Genomic DNA, 20,161 nt, shown 5'->3' on the forward strand with positions numbered 1-20,161 from the left:
ACACAGACTAACATTATATACGGAAAGTCTTTTATATTTATATCGGTGAATGCTTTTTACCCAATATGTTTGCTAATAAATGCACTGACGATTAAACATAAGGGGTGAATACAGCTAGATTGGCATCATTTTTGTATGGGCATGCTGCTCCTGTTTTTCTACGTCATCCCCCTACTGGAGTAAGTTTGCAACTTTTTTTTTTGGGGGGGGGGGGGGGACTTTTGAAAAAGTCTTTCCCAATATGCATAATGGCCAAGGCGAACAGGTTGGGGAGCAACCGGAGAGCAATTGACCAGTGGGGCAGATCTCAGGTTGTTCATGTGACATATTTTAATAAAAAGAGTAAAAACAAAAAATAAAAATAATGCTACTACCATACCTTCCCTAGCAACGAAAAAAAAAAAACAACACAAGCATAAAGCAAAAAAAAAAAAAAAAAAACACAGGACACGTCATTCATCAATTTAAATACATGAAAAAAATGTTAATCTAAAGCCGAGATGCATAAAACTGATAACAAAAATGTCTGGTTATTTAGGTTATTAATAAGGTTATAAAACCTCCAGTATTATTATATTATTCAAGCAAAAATCCTATCCCAGTACAGAACAATTCGTAGCTTCGTCTGCCTCCATTGGTATGACTGGAATGATAACATGAAAGCAACAGGAACTACATTTAATTGTTGAGTCTGCTATTATTTTTTTAAAGCTACCTTTTCATTAAGTAACCCGATGACCCCGTCACAAAATAAAAGGCTAAAAGTATGAAGCTTTGAAAATGGGGAATGATAATCCACAGACAACAGATGTTCTACATACTTCTTTCACATTGATTTAAAATGTAGGTTGAATGCTGCCTGACAACACAAAGATCGCCAAGGGATATATATGATAAAATACCATTAGACCACGCATGGACCATGTATGGTGGCACATAGAGCATTTATGGGTCAGTAAGTATCACAAATCCATAGGCACTCCGTTTATTACCATATGGTCCCACAATATTTTCCAATAGAAGCAGTGCTCTTTGGGGAGAATATCTTCATAACATAACATCCAATAGAGCCAAAATATTTTATGGATACTCTCAGGATTAATAAGACAGAAATCTGTTCCACGTAAACCTGAAAGATGCACTGGAAGATGCAGTATGGCCACAAAGCAGGCTATGGCCACCTAGTTGTAAATTTGGGCAACGTTCAGTAATGTTTTTGGGCTTACCTATCATCACTTGTCTGCTCATCATGTAACAGTCGATCCTTATTCAGTCCAATCTTTTCCAGTTCATGGGTTAGTTTTTCCAGTTCATTATTATTTTGCTGCGTCTTCAACTTCTCGTTCACCAAATCCTAAACATGCAAACGAGACACCTTTTAAAACGCTACTTCAAATTCCCAATTAGGCTACAAATGTCACCTGTTCCTTACACATTACATGGATAGGTCTTTGAACTTGAAAAGTGAGCAATGCTTCATTTCACTGTGATCGCTTGTGGGGAAACAGAAGACTTTCTTCCAGGTTTGCCCATAGATTCCAGAAGCAGGACACACTTCATCAGCTCATAGTTAAAGGAATTGTGCAAGAATAGAGGGTTTTTTGGCAAACCACCCCAACTTGGTCAGACCTGTAAAAGAAGGATTACTTACCTGCTTCCTGGTGCCGACTCCCCAGAGCCTTCTCTTCCAGGCTTGCGATGCTCCGCTGGGCATACTTCAGGGTCAACGTCCAGTTAGACATCGCTGCAGCCAATCACTGGCCGCTGCGCTGATGGTCTCCCCTTATGTTATGACAAATGGTCACATGACACAAGGGGATCCATTCTCCGCTGCAGCCATTGATTGCCTTTGGCGATGTCAAATCAGATGTTGACATCTAGGGAGCTTCACGGAGCATCACAGGTCTGGAGAAAAAGGAGCAGGGAAACACTGCCAGGAAGCAGGCAAGAGGGAATGGGGGAGGAGATTTGCCAAAACTCACCCCATTCTTGCATAACGCCCTTTAAAGAACCTTTCAAGAAAATGGTCTTAAGCGGACAACTCTATGAGTTGTGATCCATAATTGCTACCATTTTTAATGCATTAAATAAACATTCGGTGAACGGTAAACTGAAGAACTACAGTACTTGCCTCATTTCTAGTCATTGCTAGTCAGGGAACACAGGGGTTAATTTCCTGCTAATAATACTGGTAGCTGGAGGATAGATGGAAGACCGGGCATCACTAAGGGGGCAGGGCATAGTGTGCCAATAAGGTGTGGGAGAGGGGGTTGTGAAGCCACCCTTAGTGCCAAATAGGTTTTGCCCTGAAGTTTGTGAGATGGTATGAGAAAGGATAGAAGTGGAGGAATTGCTGTGATTTTTCTTTCTTTTTAATTTTCTTTTAATGAAGAAATGAATTCTCCCCAACTCACCCCCCATCTATGCTTGTGGCTAATAAGCCAGGTCTTTCTACACAATAATAAGCCAGATCTACACAATTAAGGACACATTTTCAAGAAACATTTTTCCAAAAGTAATGTTGATGATACTTTTACAGCCCCGGAGGAATTGGAGGTGCTTCGAACATTAGAAGCATTACTGTTGGAACAGGAGGTAGGTGCATCTAAATTTCCACCATTCAATTGTAGCCGGTCAGCCACATTTCCACCCTTGTCTCTCAACTCTGCTATTGAAATGTTTGTCAAACTGACAGTGCAGGAGTTGTATCAACTTCCCAGTAAACGACGATATGACAACCTTAATAAAGAACAGAGACACGCACTTAGACAATTACGGGAATTAAAAGGTGTGGTTTTTAAACCCGCCAACAAGGGTGGAAATGTGGTTGTATGGCCGACTGAGATGTATGGAACTGAGGCCCATCGACAACTTCTTGATGCCAATTGTTATAAATGTCTACAGTCAAATCCTACAGTTAATTTCAAGGTCCAATTGGACACAATACTGAAGGAAGCTTTGTGTCTGGGGTCATTACAAGGTCTTTTTACGAGGGCCTCATAGTCAAGCATCCAGTACTACCTACACTCTACCTATTGCCCAAAGTGCACAAATCTCTGCTGATACCACCAGGTAGACCATTAGTATCTGGATGTGGTGGTTTGTGCGAGCCAGTATGCCGGTTATTGGATTTTTACCCGAAACCCTGTGTTGAATGCTTACCCTCTTATGTACAAGACTCCACAGATGTCTTGCGGCGACATGACCATATTGCGATGGAGAAAGACATGTTCTTAGTGTCATGCGATGTTGAATCTCTATATACCTGTATCCGCCACGATTTAGGCCTTAGGGCCTCACGTTTCTTTCTACAGATGCGCAATTTAACATCTGAACTAGTAGACTTACTGTTGATACTACTGGATTTCGTTTTGACACACAACAACTTTGTTTTTCCAAAAGTAATGTTGACCACCACTATATACAGTTACGTGGGGTAGCGATGGGCGCGACATGCGCGCCATCGGATGCAAATTTGTTTTTGGGACACTGGGAACGTGAACATGTTCCATTCAGGTGTCTATGGAAGAAGCAGATAGTCAGGTGGTATCATGGATGCGATTCATAGATGATATCCTGTTTGTTTGGCAGGGCACTCAATGTGCACTTGACTCATTCCTGATGCGACTAAATTCGAATGATTGGAACATCTCTTTGACTCAAACTATCGCTTTGAATGAGATTACCTTTTTGGACATCGATATCAAAGCGTCCGAAACGGGAATTTTAGAAACTTGTGTACATCGCAAGGAAACTGCTGTGAATGCCCTACTTCATGCATCTTCTTTTCACCCTAGGCACCAGAAGAGGTCGATACCTATTGGTCAGTTCCTACGTGCAAAAAAATATGTACACCTAATACCGATTTTGAACGCGAATCCGACACAGTTAGACGACACTTCGAACAAAGGGGCTATCATCAACAAGACATACAACGGGGCTACTTACGTGCAAAAAATACACAGCGGGAGACACTTCTCATGTCCAGACACAGGGATACTTCATCTTCCCCGCAGGTAGTTAGGATGATTACTAACTACAATACGCAATGGTCTAATATTGGAAAGATCTTTTCCAAGTTTTGGCCTGTATTGAGAACGGTTCCTGATCTTGAACGTATCCTTACACCAACTCCAGCATTTGTGGCAAAGCGCAGTAGAAATCTGAACATCCTTGTGCAGCCATTAGGTTCCACCTAAAACCGTTTTTGGTCTCAGACACGCGGTCCCAAATGGGGCTCGGTGCAATGTGGCCATTGCAGTGTATGTAAGGCCATTGTCAAAACGGACACTTTCAGTGATTCCTTTGGTCAACAAACATACAATATTGTGCATTTTATTAATTGCAGTACATCTGGAGTCATTTACTATGCTACCTGCCCTTGTGGTCTTATATATGTCGGGATGACTACACGGGAATTTCGTATTCGTATCCAGGAACATCAGAGTGACATAAGGGCGGCTGCCAAGATTAATGACTCAGAAAGGGACAAAATTGTCAAACTTAAACCAGTGGCAAGACATTTTTGACATAAACATCACAACCGGTGGCAAGATTTGAAATTTCATGGGATTGACAGAGTACACCTCGGCCTAAGAGGAGGCGATATCTTCAAACGTCTGGAACAAGTGGAAAGCAAGTGGATAGTGAAGCGCAAAACACAAACATCGTATGGACTTAATGATAAAATCCCTTTTGCGTCTTTTTTGTAATGGCATCTCCTTAAATTCTCGTTGCTATTTTAATATTATTTATGTTATCAGCTTTTGGTGTTGGCGCTGGGTACATTATATTGGGGCATTATTTCTTTTGTTTTAATTGTTTCTATAGGTCTGCAATTGGGGCATTGTTTCTTTTGTTTCTGAATTGTTTCTAACGGCCTGCAACACTCTATCTTACCAATATTTGGCTGGCGTATTCTGATTGCTCCTGTTCTGGTATATGTGAATTGGTGTGGGTCCGCTATGCTATACCGCGATGAGGCAAGTGTGGGCTTCTTTGTTTCTTTGCCAAATTGCTTTTGTGGCATGACATGGTCTAATTGTCTGATGAAATGGCACTAATCACTTAAATGTTCTTTTGATGCATTAAATGTATGCATCCTCTTGGTGTTTAGGGGGTATGCAATGTGCAATTTAGCACGAATCTTGTGCTCTTGTACACTTACACTTGGTGTTTCTCTTTATTTCACTTTGTTTGTGTTGTATTTGTTCTTGACTTGTTTTTCTCTTTTAGGTTTTTTTTTTCACACGTCACTCTTTTTTGTATATATTTTACTTATTTTCACATATATGGGGTAGATCTATTCCCTTTTTCCCCTGATTAATAATCTTTATGTGCTTGGTATGTGGTATGCCCTACATTTATCACCTTGTTTCACCTTTCTTCATTTTTATTTGTTTTCATTTTTTACTAATTTGCACATTTTTATTCTATTGCCTTCATCACTTTATTTCTTGTCTTTGGTTTTTTAGGTTTATATGATACTTAGTATTTATATCTTGATTTATTATGATCGTGGTATTCACCTTTTTACAAAACTCATTAATTGTTATTTAATCATGTATTTTTCACAAAATTAATCAATTGTTTCTTAATCATGTACTTAGTGCATTTATCTATGCAATCACACTTCACATTTATGTCATTTTTATTAGTTTTACTATGTTGACTCACTATACTACAGTGTTTAACCCTTTTCTTCCATTATGTATTGAAGCATTTCATTTGGCCCCCTGTGCATCCTCACATCCATTTTTGTATTGGTATTCAGCTTGCTTCAATTGCTTTTTAATTATTTATTTGGGCATCTATTTATGAAATTATACCTAACATTATGTTATTTATATTTGTTTCACTAATCTATTTACTATATTATAGTGTTTAACCCCCTGCTTCTATTAGGTATTCAAGCATTTTAGCCGGCCTCCTGCGTGTTTTTACATATATTCTTTATTGCCAGTTTAGCCTCCCTCACCAAGTGTGGCTGCCGCTGTGCGCCTGACCTCAGGCGCATGCGCCGCGATGGTGCCACGTCCTCTCGCTCCGTAATGATGCAGATCACACGTCTTCACGTGTGTTCCTCCTCCTCCGGACCGCGGGACTGGCATGCACTGGTTGGCACCTGGGCAGAGGTTCATGCGCCATATAATGAGCGGCGCCTTTCATTAGCCTATATACAGGCGAGATGCAGTCAGTGCATTAATACTCTACCTTTCCTGTGCCATTGTCAATTATGCTCGGAAGCTTGGGCCAATCAGTGACCTCCATTGTGATCTGCTTTGCATCATGTGTTTCCCATATATACCCAGCATTAGCACGCGCGTTGGGGAGTGGACTGGTGGTGCTTGTGTTTTGCTGTGGACTTTATTGCGGTCAGTATAACTTGAAACGGTGCCTTCCTCTTTTTTGGTAGAAGTAACCAACTTCTGGTGATTAATATTAAGCTGTATTGGCTCTTCACCTACTTGATACTGTACGCCTTCATGCTCCGTGTGTGCCACAACGGTGATGCTGGTGATATTTTGTTTGATGTACGAACCCTTTTTGGTCTATTAATTTTGTAGTCGTTGGCGCCAGTATCTATTGATCTACCTATTTACTTATTCTTGTTGCTGACCGCGCATTTGCACTTGCACTTTATTATCTCCTCAGTCCACCAATCATGAACCATCAGCCCTAGTGTTTTTTATTTTGTTTTTAACCCTGTGTTTTGTCAATCATGTGCATTACAGTGATTATAATAAAATTTTGTATGGTATGATGATATCTTGTGTTGGCATATTATTTTATGTGATTTAATGAGTATCCATATATTCTTTTTGGTACTGATATTGGTCACATCAATTGGGATTTTCATTGCTGTGCAAAAATGCTAGGATGGTTATTAACTTAGGTATGAGTGAGAATGCTAAAAATTCTTCAAGGCGTGATGTCTTGCTCTAGAAATTATACAGCAAGCATTTTTTGTATTCCTCTAACATGTTAAATGTGCTCATATTTTTTTTCCAAATATCTGTTATCATGAAGACAAAATAGGAGCAGACAGCTGCGTCTTAAACAGATGAAAGGCGAATAACAAAAACTGACAACAGGTGTCTTCCTTCCTTCTGCAAAAATAATTCTCTAGTTAACCATGAAATCTGATCCTCCCTTTTTTCCTCAAACCCCTTCTTCCTTTTAAACTGGGATATTAATTTACTAAATTGAGAAAAACATGTATACAGTCAGTATTTTTCATTAGGAACCTCCAGCAATCAAAATAAAAAAGTTTCATAACTGGATTTACAGGGTGTAAAGCAAGGTTTTAGTTTTAATTGGTTCTTTCCCCTTAATTTCTTGTGGTTGTTTAGTGATGTCTACCTGGCCGCATTTCTGCAGTATTAGGTTACTGTACATGTGTACTAACCTTTAGGTGGGGCGAGGAGACTAGAAAACACGTAGGGGGTCATTTATTAAACAGAAATATGCCAATATTAGGCGTATTTCTGGCACAGATTGCAGCACAAAGGTCCTTTGCACCACAATCTGTGACCTTTCCCCACTCATGCCAAATCTAAAAAAGTGGACATGGTCCACCACCAGCGCAGGGCCCCTTAGTTTTGGAACAAAAATCTCAGCTCCTTTGAAGACATCATCAGAGTAAGATGTTTTGCTACAATCACCTTTCTTTGTATCATATGGCCGTCGGCCAAATGCCATGTTGGGTGCTGGTCAGTTGGAGCTGGCTCATTGGTTTGCACACTCTTGGTGACTGTTAAACTCTCCTTTTGCACTTAAGTCCATTTTTTCCCGAACCTCAGATCCCACAATAATACACAGGTGTTGCCCAGGTTTTTGATAATAACGACCTATCAGGATAGGTCATCAATATCAGATCGGCAGGAGTACGACTCCCTGCACTGATCAGCTAGGTGAGCACTGAGACCTCTTCCTAGGCCAATGACATCATGTTCATTGGTCACATGGCCTAGGCACAGCTCAGTCCCATTCAAGTGAACGAGGTTGGGCTGCAATACCAAGCACAACTGCTATCCAGTGGACTGCATTGCGCTAGGTAAGCTGCGAGGAGGCAAACAGCTGATCAGCAAGGTCTGCTGGTCATACCCCACCCATCTAATATTGATGACCTATCCTGAGTATAGGTCATCAATATTAAAAACCCAGAAAACCACATTAATTATTTTCTTTTTTTAGTAGTTTTATGGAAGGTACTCATTGTGGAGATACAACAAAGGTTAGGGAGTTTGATGCAATAATCCCTAGGAAAAAGTATGCAGGATGGTAGAAAACTGTCTAGTGGCACCTATAGATAGCTGCACTGTAAGTCATTATCCATTCCTTTAAGGAGCCTTGAAACAATTAAGGTTATTGGCCAGACCATAGACACATCTGTCTGTAGACAGCACTATTTCAGAGCTAATGCTCTCTCATCTGTACACAGTAGGGTTTTGGTTGTGCTGTGTGAGATGACCTGTGTACTGCCTCATGGAAGGTACTGATTTTCCTCATATATAATTATACTATATCTACAGAACAGAAATGTAATTAGAAATCAGCTTACCTCTCTTAGTGTTATTAGTGTTTTCTTATCAATGGTCGCTCTTTTCACAAGCTCCTTATTGTCTTTTTCCAGTTCTTTCAGCCTAGCACATGACTCTTTAAATGTACTTGCTTCCTTGGAAAGTAACTTATTTTCTCTCTCTAAATTTGAGATCTTTACATTGTCCTCCTCCAGTGTGATGTCTTTAATCTCAGCTTGTTGACGTAACCTTTTATTTTCCTTCTCTAGTTGTTTTTTGTCCTTTTCTAGCTGGCAGGTCTCTTGCTCCAACAGCTTATTTTCCTTTTCTAGCTGTTCCAGTCTCTTACTCGATATCTTTAGCTCTTCCAAGTTCTTCTGCAATGTTTGGTTTTCTGTCTCCAGGTCTTGTAGTTCATTTTCGAGCTGTTGAATTTTTTTATTGCTGTTTTCCAGAGCCTTCTGTAATCTTTGGTTTTCTGTGTCCAGTCCTTGGTAGCTGACTTCTAAATGTTCAATCTTTTTGCAAGATGATTTCATAAGGTCCATACCTTTCCTCAGTTGTTCCTTCTCACTTTCAAGTTCCTTGTTCTCTAGCTCCAACTGAGCCACCTTAATGTTTGTGCTTTTGAGTGACTCCACCATTCTCCGTAGGCCCAAGTTCTCCTCCTCAAGTTGGTTGTTCTCCTTCTCTAATGATTCCATCTGATATTTTAGGTTTTTGAGGCTATCCAACGTTTTCTTCAGCTTTCGGTTTTCAATTTCTAAACCTACATTTTCTTGTTCTAGGGATTCTGTCTTTTCGCAGACAATGTTTAAACTGGTTATTTTCTTTTGTAAATGTTCATTTTCTTTCTCTATTCTGTTGAGCTCCTTTTCTAATTCTTCTGCTCTGTCGCCTTTTTCTCTGAAGTGTTCAAGCTCCTTTTTCAACTTCTTCTTTTCAAATTCCATCTTGTTTAATTTACTGCTTGTTTCCTTAATGGACTCATGAAGAATCTTATTTTCTTTTTCAATGTCCTTCATTCTAGCTTCAGCCCCAATCTGTGAGCGTTGTCTTAACGAAGCAATGGTTTGGTTTAAATGCTCATTTTCTTGTTCTAGCCCTTTGATCTGAGATACACAAATGGAATACTGATCAGTGTTTAGCCCGGTAACAAGTATATCTATAACATGGAACATGTACAGTGGCTTGTTGAGTCGCCTATGTTTACATAACTGTAGGCATTACATGTGCTGCCATGTGGTGCTTCCATGGGATTTTGCTCATGGATTCTGTATTAAGAAATGAGAAAAAGCCTCTTATGAAATTGAGGAGAACATGAAGAACAACTGTATGGACCTACAGATATGACACCATATTAAGGATCTATAAAACACAGATCAACAGTAGGTGTGTGTATGGCATAATAAATTCCATAAAAGGAAACATAAGAGCAAATATGAAATGGACTTGGATAAATATCAATGCTCTATAAATAAAGGATACTGTAAGATGTTTTGGGAGAAACTAAATATTAAGTTTGGCAATCCAAAACCACTGTTAATTCAAAAGAACATCTCACCTTTATTGCACAAACTCCTATAGTTATAAAGTTAAGTCAACTAATATTGAATATTTTTCTGAAAATGTCCTACCCTGTGAATAAAAAAACTTGACCATTTCAACTTATTTAAAGTCTGAATAAGGCCACATGACACTCATTAACTGTGATAAAAACACATTTATTTAAAAGGTTTGAAGGACATTTTAGTAATGGCCATTGTAAGCAGAGTCATTAATTATATGTAGGGTCGAGCTAAACAGTTTTTTCCTCTCTAATTCAATTTATAAGACATCTGTAAGTCAGATTAAGTCAGGGTCTTGTGTGCTCTGTCTCCATACCTGTCTCTCCGAGTTCTCACGCAGTGTCTCAATGATCTTCTCCAGCTGTGACTTCTCTTTCATGAGGTCATTGCTTAGATGTTGGCTGCTCTCGATGGTTTGCCTCTCGTGATTTAATTCAGCTTCTATTTTCTCAAGCTATAATGTCAAGTAAAAGGTCATTGTATTTATATATACAATTTAATCAAGGTTTCACCATGGTGGCAAGCCTAATAATGAGGAACATCTCAATGTAAAGTTGATTTTCCAAGCTAATCCAGATATGAAATAAATCACTCTCTAGACTTCAACTTAAATAATAAGTAGATGCTGATATAAAGAGAGTTTTCCATTATGATAAGGCTCTGTTCACATCATATTTGTGATGTAGTCTATTACTAGCTAGATGTCTCCCGAAAGGGTACCCTTTTAACACATATTTACACTTTTTTTTTCAAATGTACTGAAAAAGTACACTTTTCAATACAAGGTGATCACAGAACCCCCCCCCCCCCCCCCAAAAAAAAAAAAAAAAAAAAAAAAAAAAAAAAAATTTATTTACAAGGTGAGCCAATGGCATACATAAGTAACTGCATTGGCATACCGTTGCATATTTCTGGGACATACATTTGGTAGCACTCTTCATATGTGCATGCTAAAAGTTACAGAATTATGTGAACGCCTTACACTTACATATTGATTTCCACTGGTCCTCCATGATCATACAGCAGTATTACAAATGCACATACGGTATATAAAAAACAAGCAATGGAGTTTATGTATGGTTAAAAGTAGCAACTATTGTTATTTTTACTATTTCCAATGTTTTCAATGCTATAGACTCCTTTGTGCTGGATTTTTTTAAATGTTTATTTGCAAAATCAAACAACTTTCTAAGTAGGCTTCATTAAAAAAAACTTCTACTAATTTTCTCCTGCGGAGTGTGTTTAATAGTCTCTTCACACTACTTGATGGAGCAAACGATTGTTGGGAAGGAAGCGTTCCTTCCTGACAATCACCTGCTCATCAGTGGAGGTGACCTCTGCATTTACATAGACAGCATGATCTGCTGCCCACAAATTATAATTTAGCTGACCGCTCTAATAATCCATTACCTGATTAATGAGCAAAACGCTTGTTCATTGGGTGAGTGGTGCCACCTTTAAATGGGTCGATTATTGCTCATTAGCGATAATCTGTGTCTATTGTAGCTGGTGGTGCTGCTAAGGCTATATTCACACTTGCATTCAGAGCGGATCCGTCCAGACGGATCCGCTCATATAATGCAGACGATGGGATCCGTTCAGAACGGATCCGTCTGCATTATATTGTAGAAAAACATGTAAGTGTGAAAGTAGCTTCAGACAGATCCGTCCAGACTTTACATTGAAAGTCAATGGGGGACGAATCCGTTTGAAAATTGAGCCATATAGTGTCAAATTCAAACGGATCCATCCCCATTGACTTACAATGTAAGTCAATGGGGATGGATCCATTTGAATTTGGCACTATATGGCTCAATTTTCAAACGGATTCGTCCCCCATTGACTTTCAATGTAAAGTCTGGATGGATCCGTTTGCCTCCGCACGGCCAGGAGGCAAACGGATCATTGCAAGTCTGAACGCTCAGCAGGCGGACACCTGCAAGCAGCATTCAGGTGTCGGCCTGCTGAGCGGAGCGGAGGACAGACGGTGCCAGACTGATGCATTCTGAGCGTATCCGCATCCACTCAGAATGCATTAGGGCTGTACGGATCCGTTCGGGGCCGCTTGTGAGAGCCTTCAAACGGAACTCACAAGCAGAGCCCCGAACGCTAATGTGAAAGTAGTCTAAGTCTGACATAAATCTGTCAGAGAACTACTCCTGCTTCTGATGGCTCTCTCTGCTCTTCCCATCCCTTAAAGATAGCAGCCGGGAAGGGGAGGAAATTGTTCATATTGAAATGAAGGAATGAGAAGTTCTGACTACAACTTAATCTAAGTTCCATCAATTATTGTGAGCCAAAACCAGGTGCGGATCAAAAACACAGAAGAGGTTGAGATCTTTCCATTATACCTCATCTCTGATTAGGCTTCAGTACTGGCTTTAGCTCACAATAACTGATGGAAATAACTGACCAAATAACTGATGTGTGAACTTTTTATTTTCTCAAGGTAACCACTAATATACGTAAAATATTTTTTTTCCATGTCAAGGGTGTCCATAGCCTTTCAAACGGTTCCATTGTAATTTCTGAAAGTGCACTAGAAATATTAAAAGCTTAAGGGGCACATTTATTAAAACCGGCATTTTAGATGCTGGTCTTAATAAACCCCTAAACTGGCAGTGGTTCTGCCGAAGTTATGAAGAGGCCTCCGCCAGCTCTATATGTAAGACAGCTTCCGAGCTTTCTTACATTTAGACCTTTTTCTATGCCTGAAATAGACTTCCACGCCAGAACCCCTTCCACGCCACACCCACAATTTTAGACCTGGTGTGAGCGGGGAGAAGTCACAGATGGCTATGCGACTAACCGTATAGGCGTATTTCAGTGTAATAAATTACCCCCTTAGTCTTTTTGTTTGCTCTGGGCAGCAATTATATTTTTTAGTGCTATTAGACTCATACAAGTGACTCATTATGTCAATTTTCAGTTCATAAATAAACATACCTTTTTGCATAGTCTTTGGTTTTCTTTTTCAATTTTCAGAATTTTGGCATTAGCACCTTCTGTTGGACCCATAGCATTCTTCAACTCCTCTACAGTAGTCAACAATGTTTGGTTCTCCATCTCTAGCTTCAGCAGGCGACTGGAGGTCAGCTCATTTACTTCATGCCCCAGAGATTTCTGAGGTGCTGTAAAACAATTAGAGTAGAGTCAAAAAGAAAGGAAAAATGATATGCATTGCCATCGTAGTTCATTAAATTACCCTCTGATTCACAAATCGATACACGTTTGATTAAAATTCACTACACAACATAAATCAATAGAATAAGTCACAATAATTACATTATAAATATAATTTCCAAAAACATTCCAGTATTTTTCAACCTAACACAAAAATGAAATAACTTCCAAAACAAAATATGATGTAATGAGATGTTATATATAGTTCCTACTGTAAAGAGACTCTGATATCTAGAACAAAAAGGATTGTACCTAGTGGATAGCCCATGTCCAAATAAAGTATTAGGGCATATGGAGATCATGAAAGATAACATTCCTTGAGGGGCAAAGGGTCCAAGAAGTTATTTCACTATGTGAAGGTGTCTGCTTACTTAAAGGGAATCTGTCACCTATTTTGACCATATAAAACCGTTAACATAGCAATGTGCAATAAGGTACCTTCTTACCTACATGTGTCTACTTTCTTTTATTCAACTTTTCATTCTTATTAAAAAGCGATCTTTCTAATATGCAAATGAAGTCTCAAGGTGCCCAGAGGGGCGGTATTACTTTGCTCTAGTGCCCAGGCCCAGTAACGCCCCCCTGCAGTGCCCAGCCCGCCTTTCTTCCAAGCCCAGCATGCCTCCTAAGAAATAAACTGCACCGCCCCCTCCACTACGTCATTTAATTTATTCACTGCATCGTCTGTGCTCCCTCCTCTCTTTGCCTACGGTGCCGCCCCCTCCCCACCAAGTCATTTAATTTATTCACTGCACGCACCGGCCCTTGCTTCCTCCTCTAGAATCTCTCAGAGGCAACAGCGCTCTAATTACGTCACTGGGCTCGGCGCATGCCCAGTGACACTAGTGAGGCTGTTGCCCTCTGGAGCAGGAGTATCGTGCAGGCACTCAGCGATACTGTGCCTGCGCAGGATTTCGGAGGAGGACAACAGAGGAGGAAGCAAGGGCCGATGCAGTGAATAAATTAAATGACGTAGTGGGGAGGGGGCGGTGGCGTTCGGCAAGTATGTGGGAGGACATTTATTTCTTAGGAGGCCGGCTGGGCACTGCCAGGGGGCGTTACTGGGCACTAGAGCAGAGTAATAACGCCCCTCCGGGCACCTTGAGACTTCATTTGCATATCAGAAAAATCGCTTTTTAATAAGAATGAAAAGTTGAATAAAAGAAAGAAGACCCATGTAGGTAAGAAGGTACTTTATTGCACATTGCTACGTTAACGGTTTTATATGGTCAAAATAGGTGACAGATTCCCTTTAAGGCCTCATGCACACGACAGTTTTTTTTCACGGCCCGCAAAAACGGGGTCCGTGGGTCCGTGATCCGTGACCGTTTTTTCGTCCGTGGGTCTTCCTTGATTTTTGGAGGATCCACGGACATGGCCGTGCGGAGCCAAACGGATCCGTCCTGAATTACAATGCAAGTCAATGGGGACGGATCCGTTTGATGTTGACACAATATGGTGCCATTTCAAACGGATCCGTCCCCATTGACTTTCAATGTAAAGTCTGGAGTTCTTTTATACCATCGGATTGGAGTTTTCTCCAATCCGATGGTATATTTTAACTTGAAGCGTCCCCATCACCATGGGAACGCCTCTATGTTAGAATATACTGTCGGATATGAGCTACTTCGTGAACCTCAGATCCGACAGTATATTCTAACACAGAGGCGTTCCCATGGTGATGGGGACGCTTCAGGTTAGAATACACTACAAACTTTGTACAAGACTGCCCCCTGCTGCCTGGCAGCACCCGATCTCTTACTGGGGGATATGATAGCACAATTAACCCCTTTAGGTGCGTTAAAGGGGTTAATTGTACTATCATATTCCCCTGTAAGAGATCAGGGCTGCCAGGCAGCAGGGGGCAGCCCCCCCCCTCCCCAGTTTGAATATCGTTGGTGGCACAGTGTGCCCCCACCATCGCCCCCCCCTCCCTCCCTCTATTGTATTAAATCGTTGGTGGCACAGTGTGCCAACCACCATCGGCCCCCCTCCCTCCCTCTATTGTATTAAATCGTTGGTGGCACAGTGTGCCAACCACCATCGGCCCCCCCTCCCTCCCTCTATTGTATTAAATCGCTGGTGGCACAGTGTGCCAACCACCATCGGCCCCCCTCCCTCCCTCTATTGTATTAAATCGTTGGTGGCACAGTGTGCCAACCACCATCGCCCCCCCTCCCTCCCTCTATTGTATTAAATCGTTGGTGGCACAGTGTGCCAACCACCATCGGCCCCCCTCCCTCCCTCTATTGTATTAAATCGTTGGTGGCACAGTGTGCCAACCACCATCGCCCCCCCCTCCCTCCCTCTATTGTATTAAATCGCTGGTGGCACAGTGTGCCAACCACCATCGGCCCCCCTCCCTCCCTCTATTGTATTAAATCGTTGGTGGCACAGTGTGCCAACCACCATCGCCCCCCCCTCCCTCCCTCTATTGTATTAAATCGTTGGTGGCACAGTGTGCCAACCACCATCGGCCCCCCTCCCTCCCTCTATTGTATTAAATCGTTGGTGGCACAGTGTGCCAACCACCATCGGCCCCCCCTCCCTCCCTCTATTGTATTAAATCGCTGGTGGCACAGTGTGCCAACCACCATCGGCCCCCCTCCCTCCCTCTATTGTATTAAATCGTTGGTGGCACAGTGTGCCAACCACCATCGCCCCCCCCCTCCCTCTATAGCAGTAACATTGGTGGCAGTGTGCGGTCTCAACAGTAGAAGATTCATACTTACCTGCTTGCTGCTGCGATGTCTGTGTCCGGCCGGGAGCTCCTCCTACTGGTAAGTGAAAGGTCTGTGCGGCGCATTGCTAAAGAACTGTCACTTACCAGTAGGAGGAGCTCCCGGCCGTTCACAGACATCGCAGCAGCAAGCAGGTAAGTATGAATCTTCTACTGTTGAGACCGCACACTGCCACCAATGTTACTGCTATAGAGGGAGGGGGGCGATTGTGGTTGGCACACTGTGCCACCAACGATTTAATACAATAGAGGGAGGGAGGGGGGCCGATGGTGGTTGGCACACTGTGCCACCAACGATTTAATACAATAGAGGGAGGGAGGGGGGCCGATGGTGGTTGGCACACTGTGCCACCAACGATTTAATACAATAGGGAGGGGAGGGGGGCGATGGTGGGGGCACACTGTGCCACCAACGATATTCAAACTGGGGGGGGGTCTGCCCCCTGCTGCCTGGCAGCCCTGATCTCTTACAGGGGAATATGATAGTACAATTAACCCCTTTAGGTGCCGCACCTGAAGGGGTTAATTGTGCTATCATATCCCCCTGTAAGAGATCGGGTGCTGCCAGGCAGCAGGGGGCAGTCTTGTACAAAGTTTGCAGTGTATTCTAACTAGAAGCGTCCCCATCACCATGGGAACGCTTCTGTGTTATAATATACTGTCGGAAATGAGTTTTCACGAAGTGAAAACTTAGATCAGAAAAAGCTTTTATGCAGACGGATCTTCGGATCCGTCTGTATGAAAGCAACCTACGGCCACGGATCACGGACACGGATGCCAATCTTGTGTGCATCCGTGTTCTTTCACGGACCCATTGACTTGAATGGGTCCGTGAACCGTTGTCCGTCAAAAAAATAGGACAGGTCATATTTTTTTGACGGACAGGATACACGGATCACGGCCTCGGCTGCAAAACGGTGCATTTTCCGATTTTTCCACGGACCCATTGAAAGTCAATGGGTCCGCGAAAAAAAACGGAAAACGGCACAACGGCCACGGATGCACACAACGGTCGTGTGCATGAGGCCTAAAGGCAATATGTCAGGAGATCCATGCCACCTGAAGCAATTGGGCAGCAAGAAATTCCATTAGAGTCCCTTATTACAGGAAGCAATGTTTCACTCGGAACTGCTGATGTATTTCAGATAAAAGAGATAGTTTAATAACAAGGGAACGAGGAGAAGAGTCACATGGGTCTGTCTAACGAGCTTCTTCCCACCCAGCTTGTCCTAATTGATATGTCTCTTCCTATTTGAAGAAATCTAACTCCCAGGAGGGGAGCAGCTGGCAGAGACCTACCAATGTGACTGTTCTCCCCATACCTGGTTCTTCTGCAAACTATGGGGCACATTTATTTAGACTGGCATTTTAGACACCGGTCTTAATAAAGGCCTCTCCATAACTTCGGTGCATGCAGTGCCAGTTCTAAATGTAAGACGGCTTCAGAGCCGTCTTACATTTAGACCATTTTCTATGCCTAAACCAGGTGTAGAAAATGGTGAATGAGACAGGCCTGCCAGCCCTTCCCCTTCTCTGCCCACGCCACGTCCACAATTTTAGACCTGATGAAGGCTGGACGAGCCGATACGCATCCTCAATATGTGTCTGCATTGATGTAATAAAGAAAGAGATGTTTTGAAGACTAAGAGCGTTCGCTGGGATTTTTTGCTACACAATTTTAGACCTGGCATGAGTGAGGAAAAGTCGCAGATAACTAGCTGTTGCGCCGCCATCTGCAGCTAAAATACGCCTAATTTAGGCGTATTTCAGATAAGTAAATGACCCCCTATGTATTTTCTGAAACGTCACAGCTGCTAGTGGTTTGGGCAACATGGATCTCTTGACAGGTTTTCTTTAAGTGTGTGTGCCTTGTATTATCAATATCTTATCAGTCATTTAGAGCTAGAGTATCTGAATATTCCCCTGCAGAAATTACTGACAGCTGAACAATTAATTCATAGTATTTTATTCACTAGAAATAAGAATGAGTCCAGTGGGATAGTATAGTCTGTCAGTGTGGTTTCTAAAGTAGCTGAGAACCGGATAAAAAAAATTCTAAAAAGATTTTCTGTACTATTTCTGCCACATACATAGTATTCAAAAATATGGTGTTTATTATCACCTCTCCTGTCATGTCGGTTTAGTAACTATTAGCATCCTCCGTGTAATGATAATTCTGTAGCATCTATTCTTATGACTATGACGTGCCATTACTTTTTTATTCCTACTAGAAATTAAGAAAAAATTACTAGCAGTTTGCAATGAAGGTTCAGATGGGTGTTACTAGTTGGGAATGTGTCCCTGCACTGCGTGACACTGGAAGTACTGATTGGATAATGTCAGACTGTGCAGAGACACACCCTTAACTGATGACACCCATCTGGACCTTCACTGCAAACTCCTAGAAGTTCATAACTTCTATCAGGAATAATAAAGGAATGGCACAACATAGATCAAATCAGAATTTGTAGAATACTGGTACCAATAAGATTTTCTAAAATTGTAAAACGCACAGTCCTGTCATATTTTGTCTTTGCCTGGATAGAAAAGGCAAATTGTCATGCCCCTACTTGTCAATATTGACAAGCCACCATAACAGTAATTTGTGTAGTACATCCCTTTATATTGTCTCATCTGTGTCACTTGTCTGCTTAGGATTCAACCAAACATCTTAAATATCTCTACAAATATCACTATATGTCAGAAGAAGCAGCTGGAAAATTCTAATAAATGCTATAATAGAAATATAAATAGGCCAGCCTCTTACTTTCTGGAAGATCACTGGTTTTGGATAGCTGCTCCAGTTCCCAGCCAAGATGTAGGGATTCATCCATGCTTTGCTTCTGAGCCATTTCCAAAGACATGTTTTCCTCCATTAGCTCCTCAACCTTCTTCCTGTCCAAGTCACGCTCCTAAGAACATAGGCAACAGATATACACTTGAAAAACTAAAGGAAATACTATATGATAGACAGTTATTATGGCTAAAATATCCAGTCCACATATCCTATTATGGCATATGAACTACAAATACAACATACAACAGTTTATTTCATTAATTTATATAGTGCATACATATTTGGGAAAGCTGAGGTTGTTGGCACTCACATTAGCCCCTGTCCCCACTGGAGCTCACAATGTAAATTCCGAATTAACCTATCCGTATGTTTTAGAGTACAAGGCAACACAGCTAACCACTGTTACACAGCTAGCCATAGTGCAGAATGGAATAAATCACTTATACAAAACTGACAAAGTCTTGGCATGAAGTAGCATGAGGCTAAACAGTTGGGCAGCCAAGGAATACATCATCCCTAATAATACAAAACTTGCAAGTCAGTAGAAACTACAGATATTTCAAATCTGCTAAATAAAATGTTCCATAAAAAACTATTGTTCCAAAAAGGAGTATCAAAAATATCTAAAAGTGTCAAGGAGACACATTACTTACCACATATAGTCAAAATGAACATAGCATGTGATCAAGCTTGTAAATGCTATCCATGTATAGATGTCATGACGCCCTTAACAATATGCAGCAGAAAATTAATCTAAGGGCAGAATGATCTCTCTAAACCAAATACAAAACAGCAAGGTAAAAAAGTATCAGATGTGACCATTCAGAGGTGGGCAGAGAAGCTGCATCAAAGACAACCCCAGGGGGCTTGGAAGACATATTTCTTTTTTGCCAAGGGCAGGAATTTGTAATATGGCAAACAGTCTGAGGTCAGGGCAGGCAGAAAATGGTGACTACAGAGATCAGGAACATGTCAGGTCAGGCAGTATAGAGTCAGAATACAGTAAACAGGCCGGGGTCTGTACAAACACAGGCAGATAATAGAATACAGCACACGTTAGCAGAATTCTCCCAGGTTAGGAACCTATTGCTCAGGCACTCATGAAGGTGCCTAAAGTACCCCAAAGTGGCCAGCCATTGGCTGGTGTAAATTAAGTGCACATGTACTGGTAAAAGAAAAAGGACCCTTAAAATCATAAGTTTATTTATATTACTTAAAATAAGACCCGCAGATATAGGTCACCATTAAGGACCCATGGATGAGGAACCCCAATGGTAAAGTAGGTACAAAATCACTAGTGATAATCACACTAACTACAAAAAGATGTATACAACATGTATAATACAAAAAA

General features: G+C 41.4%; 1 protein-coding gene across 4 annotated transcripts in view; it reads right to left on the bottom strand.

The window, feature by feature from the left end:
• Positions 1-20,161, bottom strand: part of CCDC88A (coiled-coil domain containing 88A) — a 200,775-nt gene that overhangs the window by 62,892 nt on the left and 117,722 nt on the right. For all 4 annotated transcript variants that reach the window (XM_044289367.1, XM_044289368.1, XM_044289365.1 and 1 more), the window contains 5 exons: positions 18,781-18,925; positions 13,037-13,221; positions 10,407-10,544; positions 8,564-9,634; positions 1,227-1,354 (listed from right to left, as the gene is read on the bottom strand). In XM_044289367.1, the coding sequence (XP_044145302.1) occupies positions 1,227-1,354; positions 8,564-9,634; positions 10,407-10,544; positions 13,037-13,221; positions 18,781-18,925 (1,667 nt within the window). The remainder of the gene's footprint in view (positions 1-1,226; positions 1,355-8,563; positions 9,635-10,406; positions 10,545-13,036; positions 13,222-18,780; positions 18,926-20,161) is intronic.

This window comes from Bufo gargarizans, chromosome 4 (assembly GCF_014858855.1).
Source record: "Bufo gargarizans isolate SCDJY-AF-19 chromosome 4, ASM1485885v1, whole genome shotgun sequence".
NCBI lineage: Eukaryota > Metazoa > Chordata > Amphibia > Anura > Bufonidae > Bufo > Bufo gargarizans.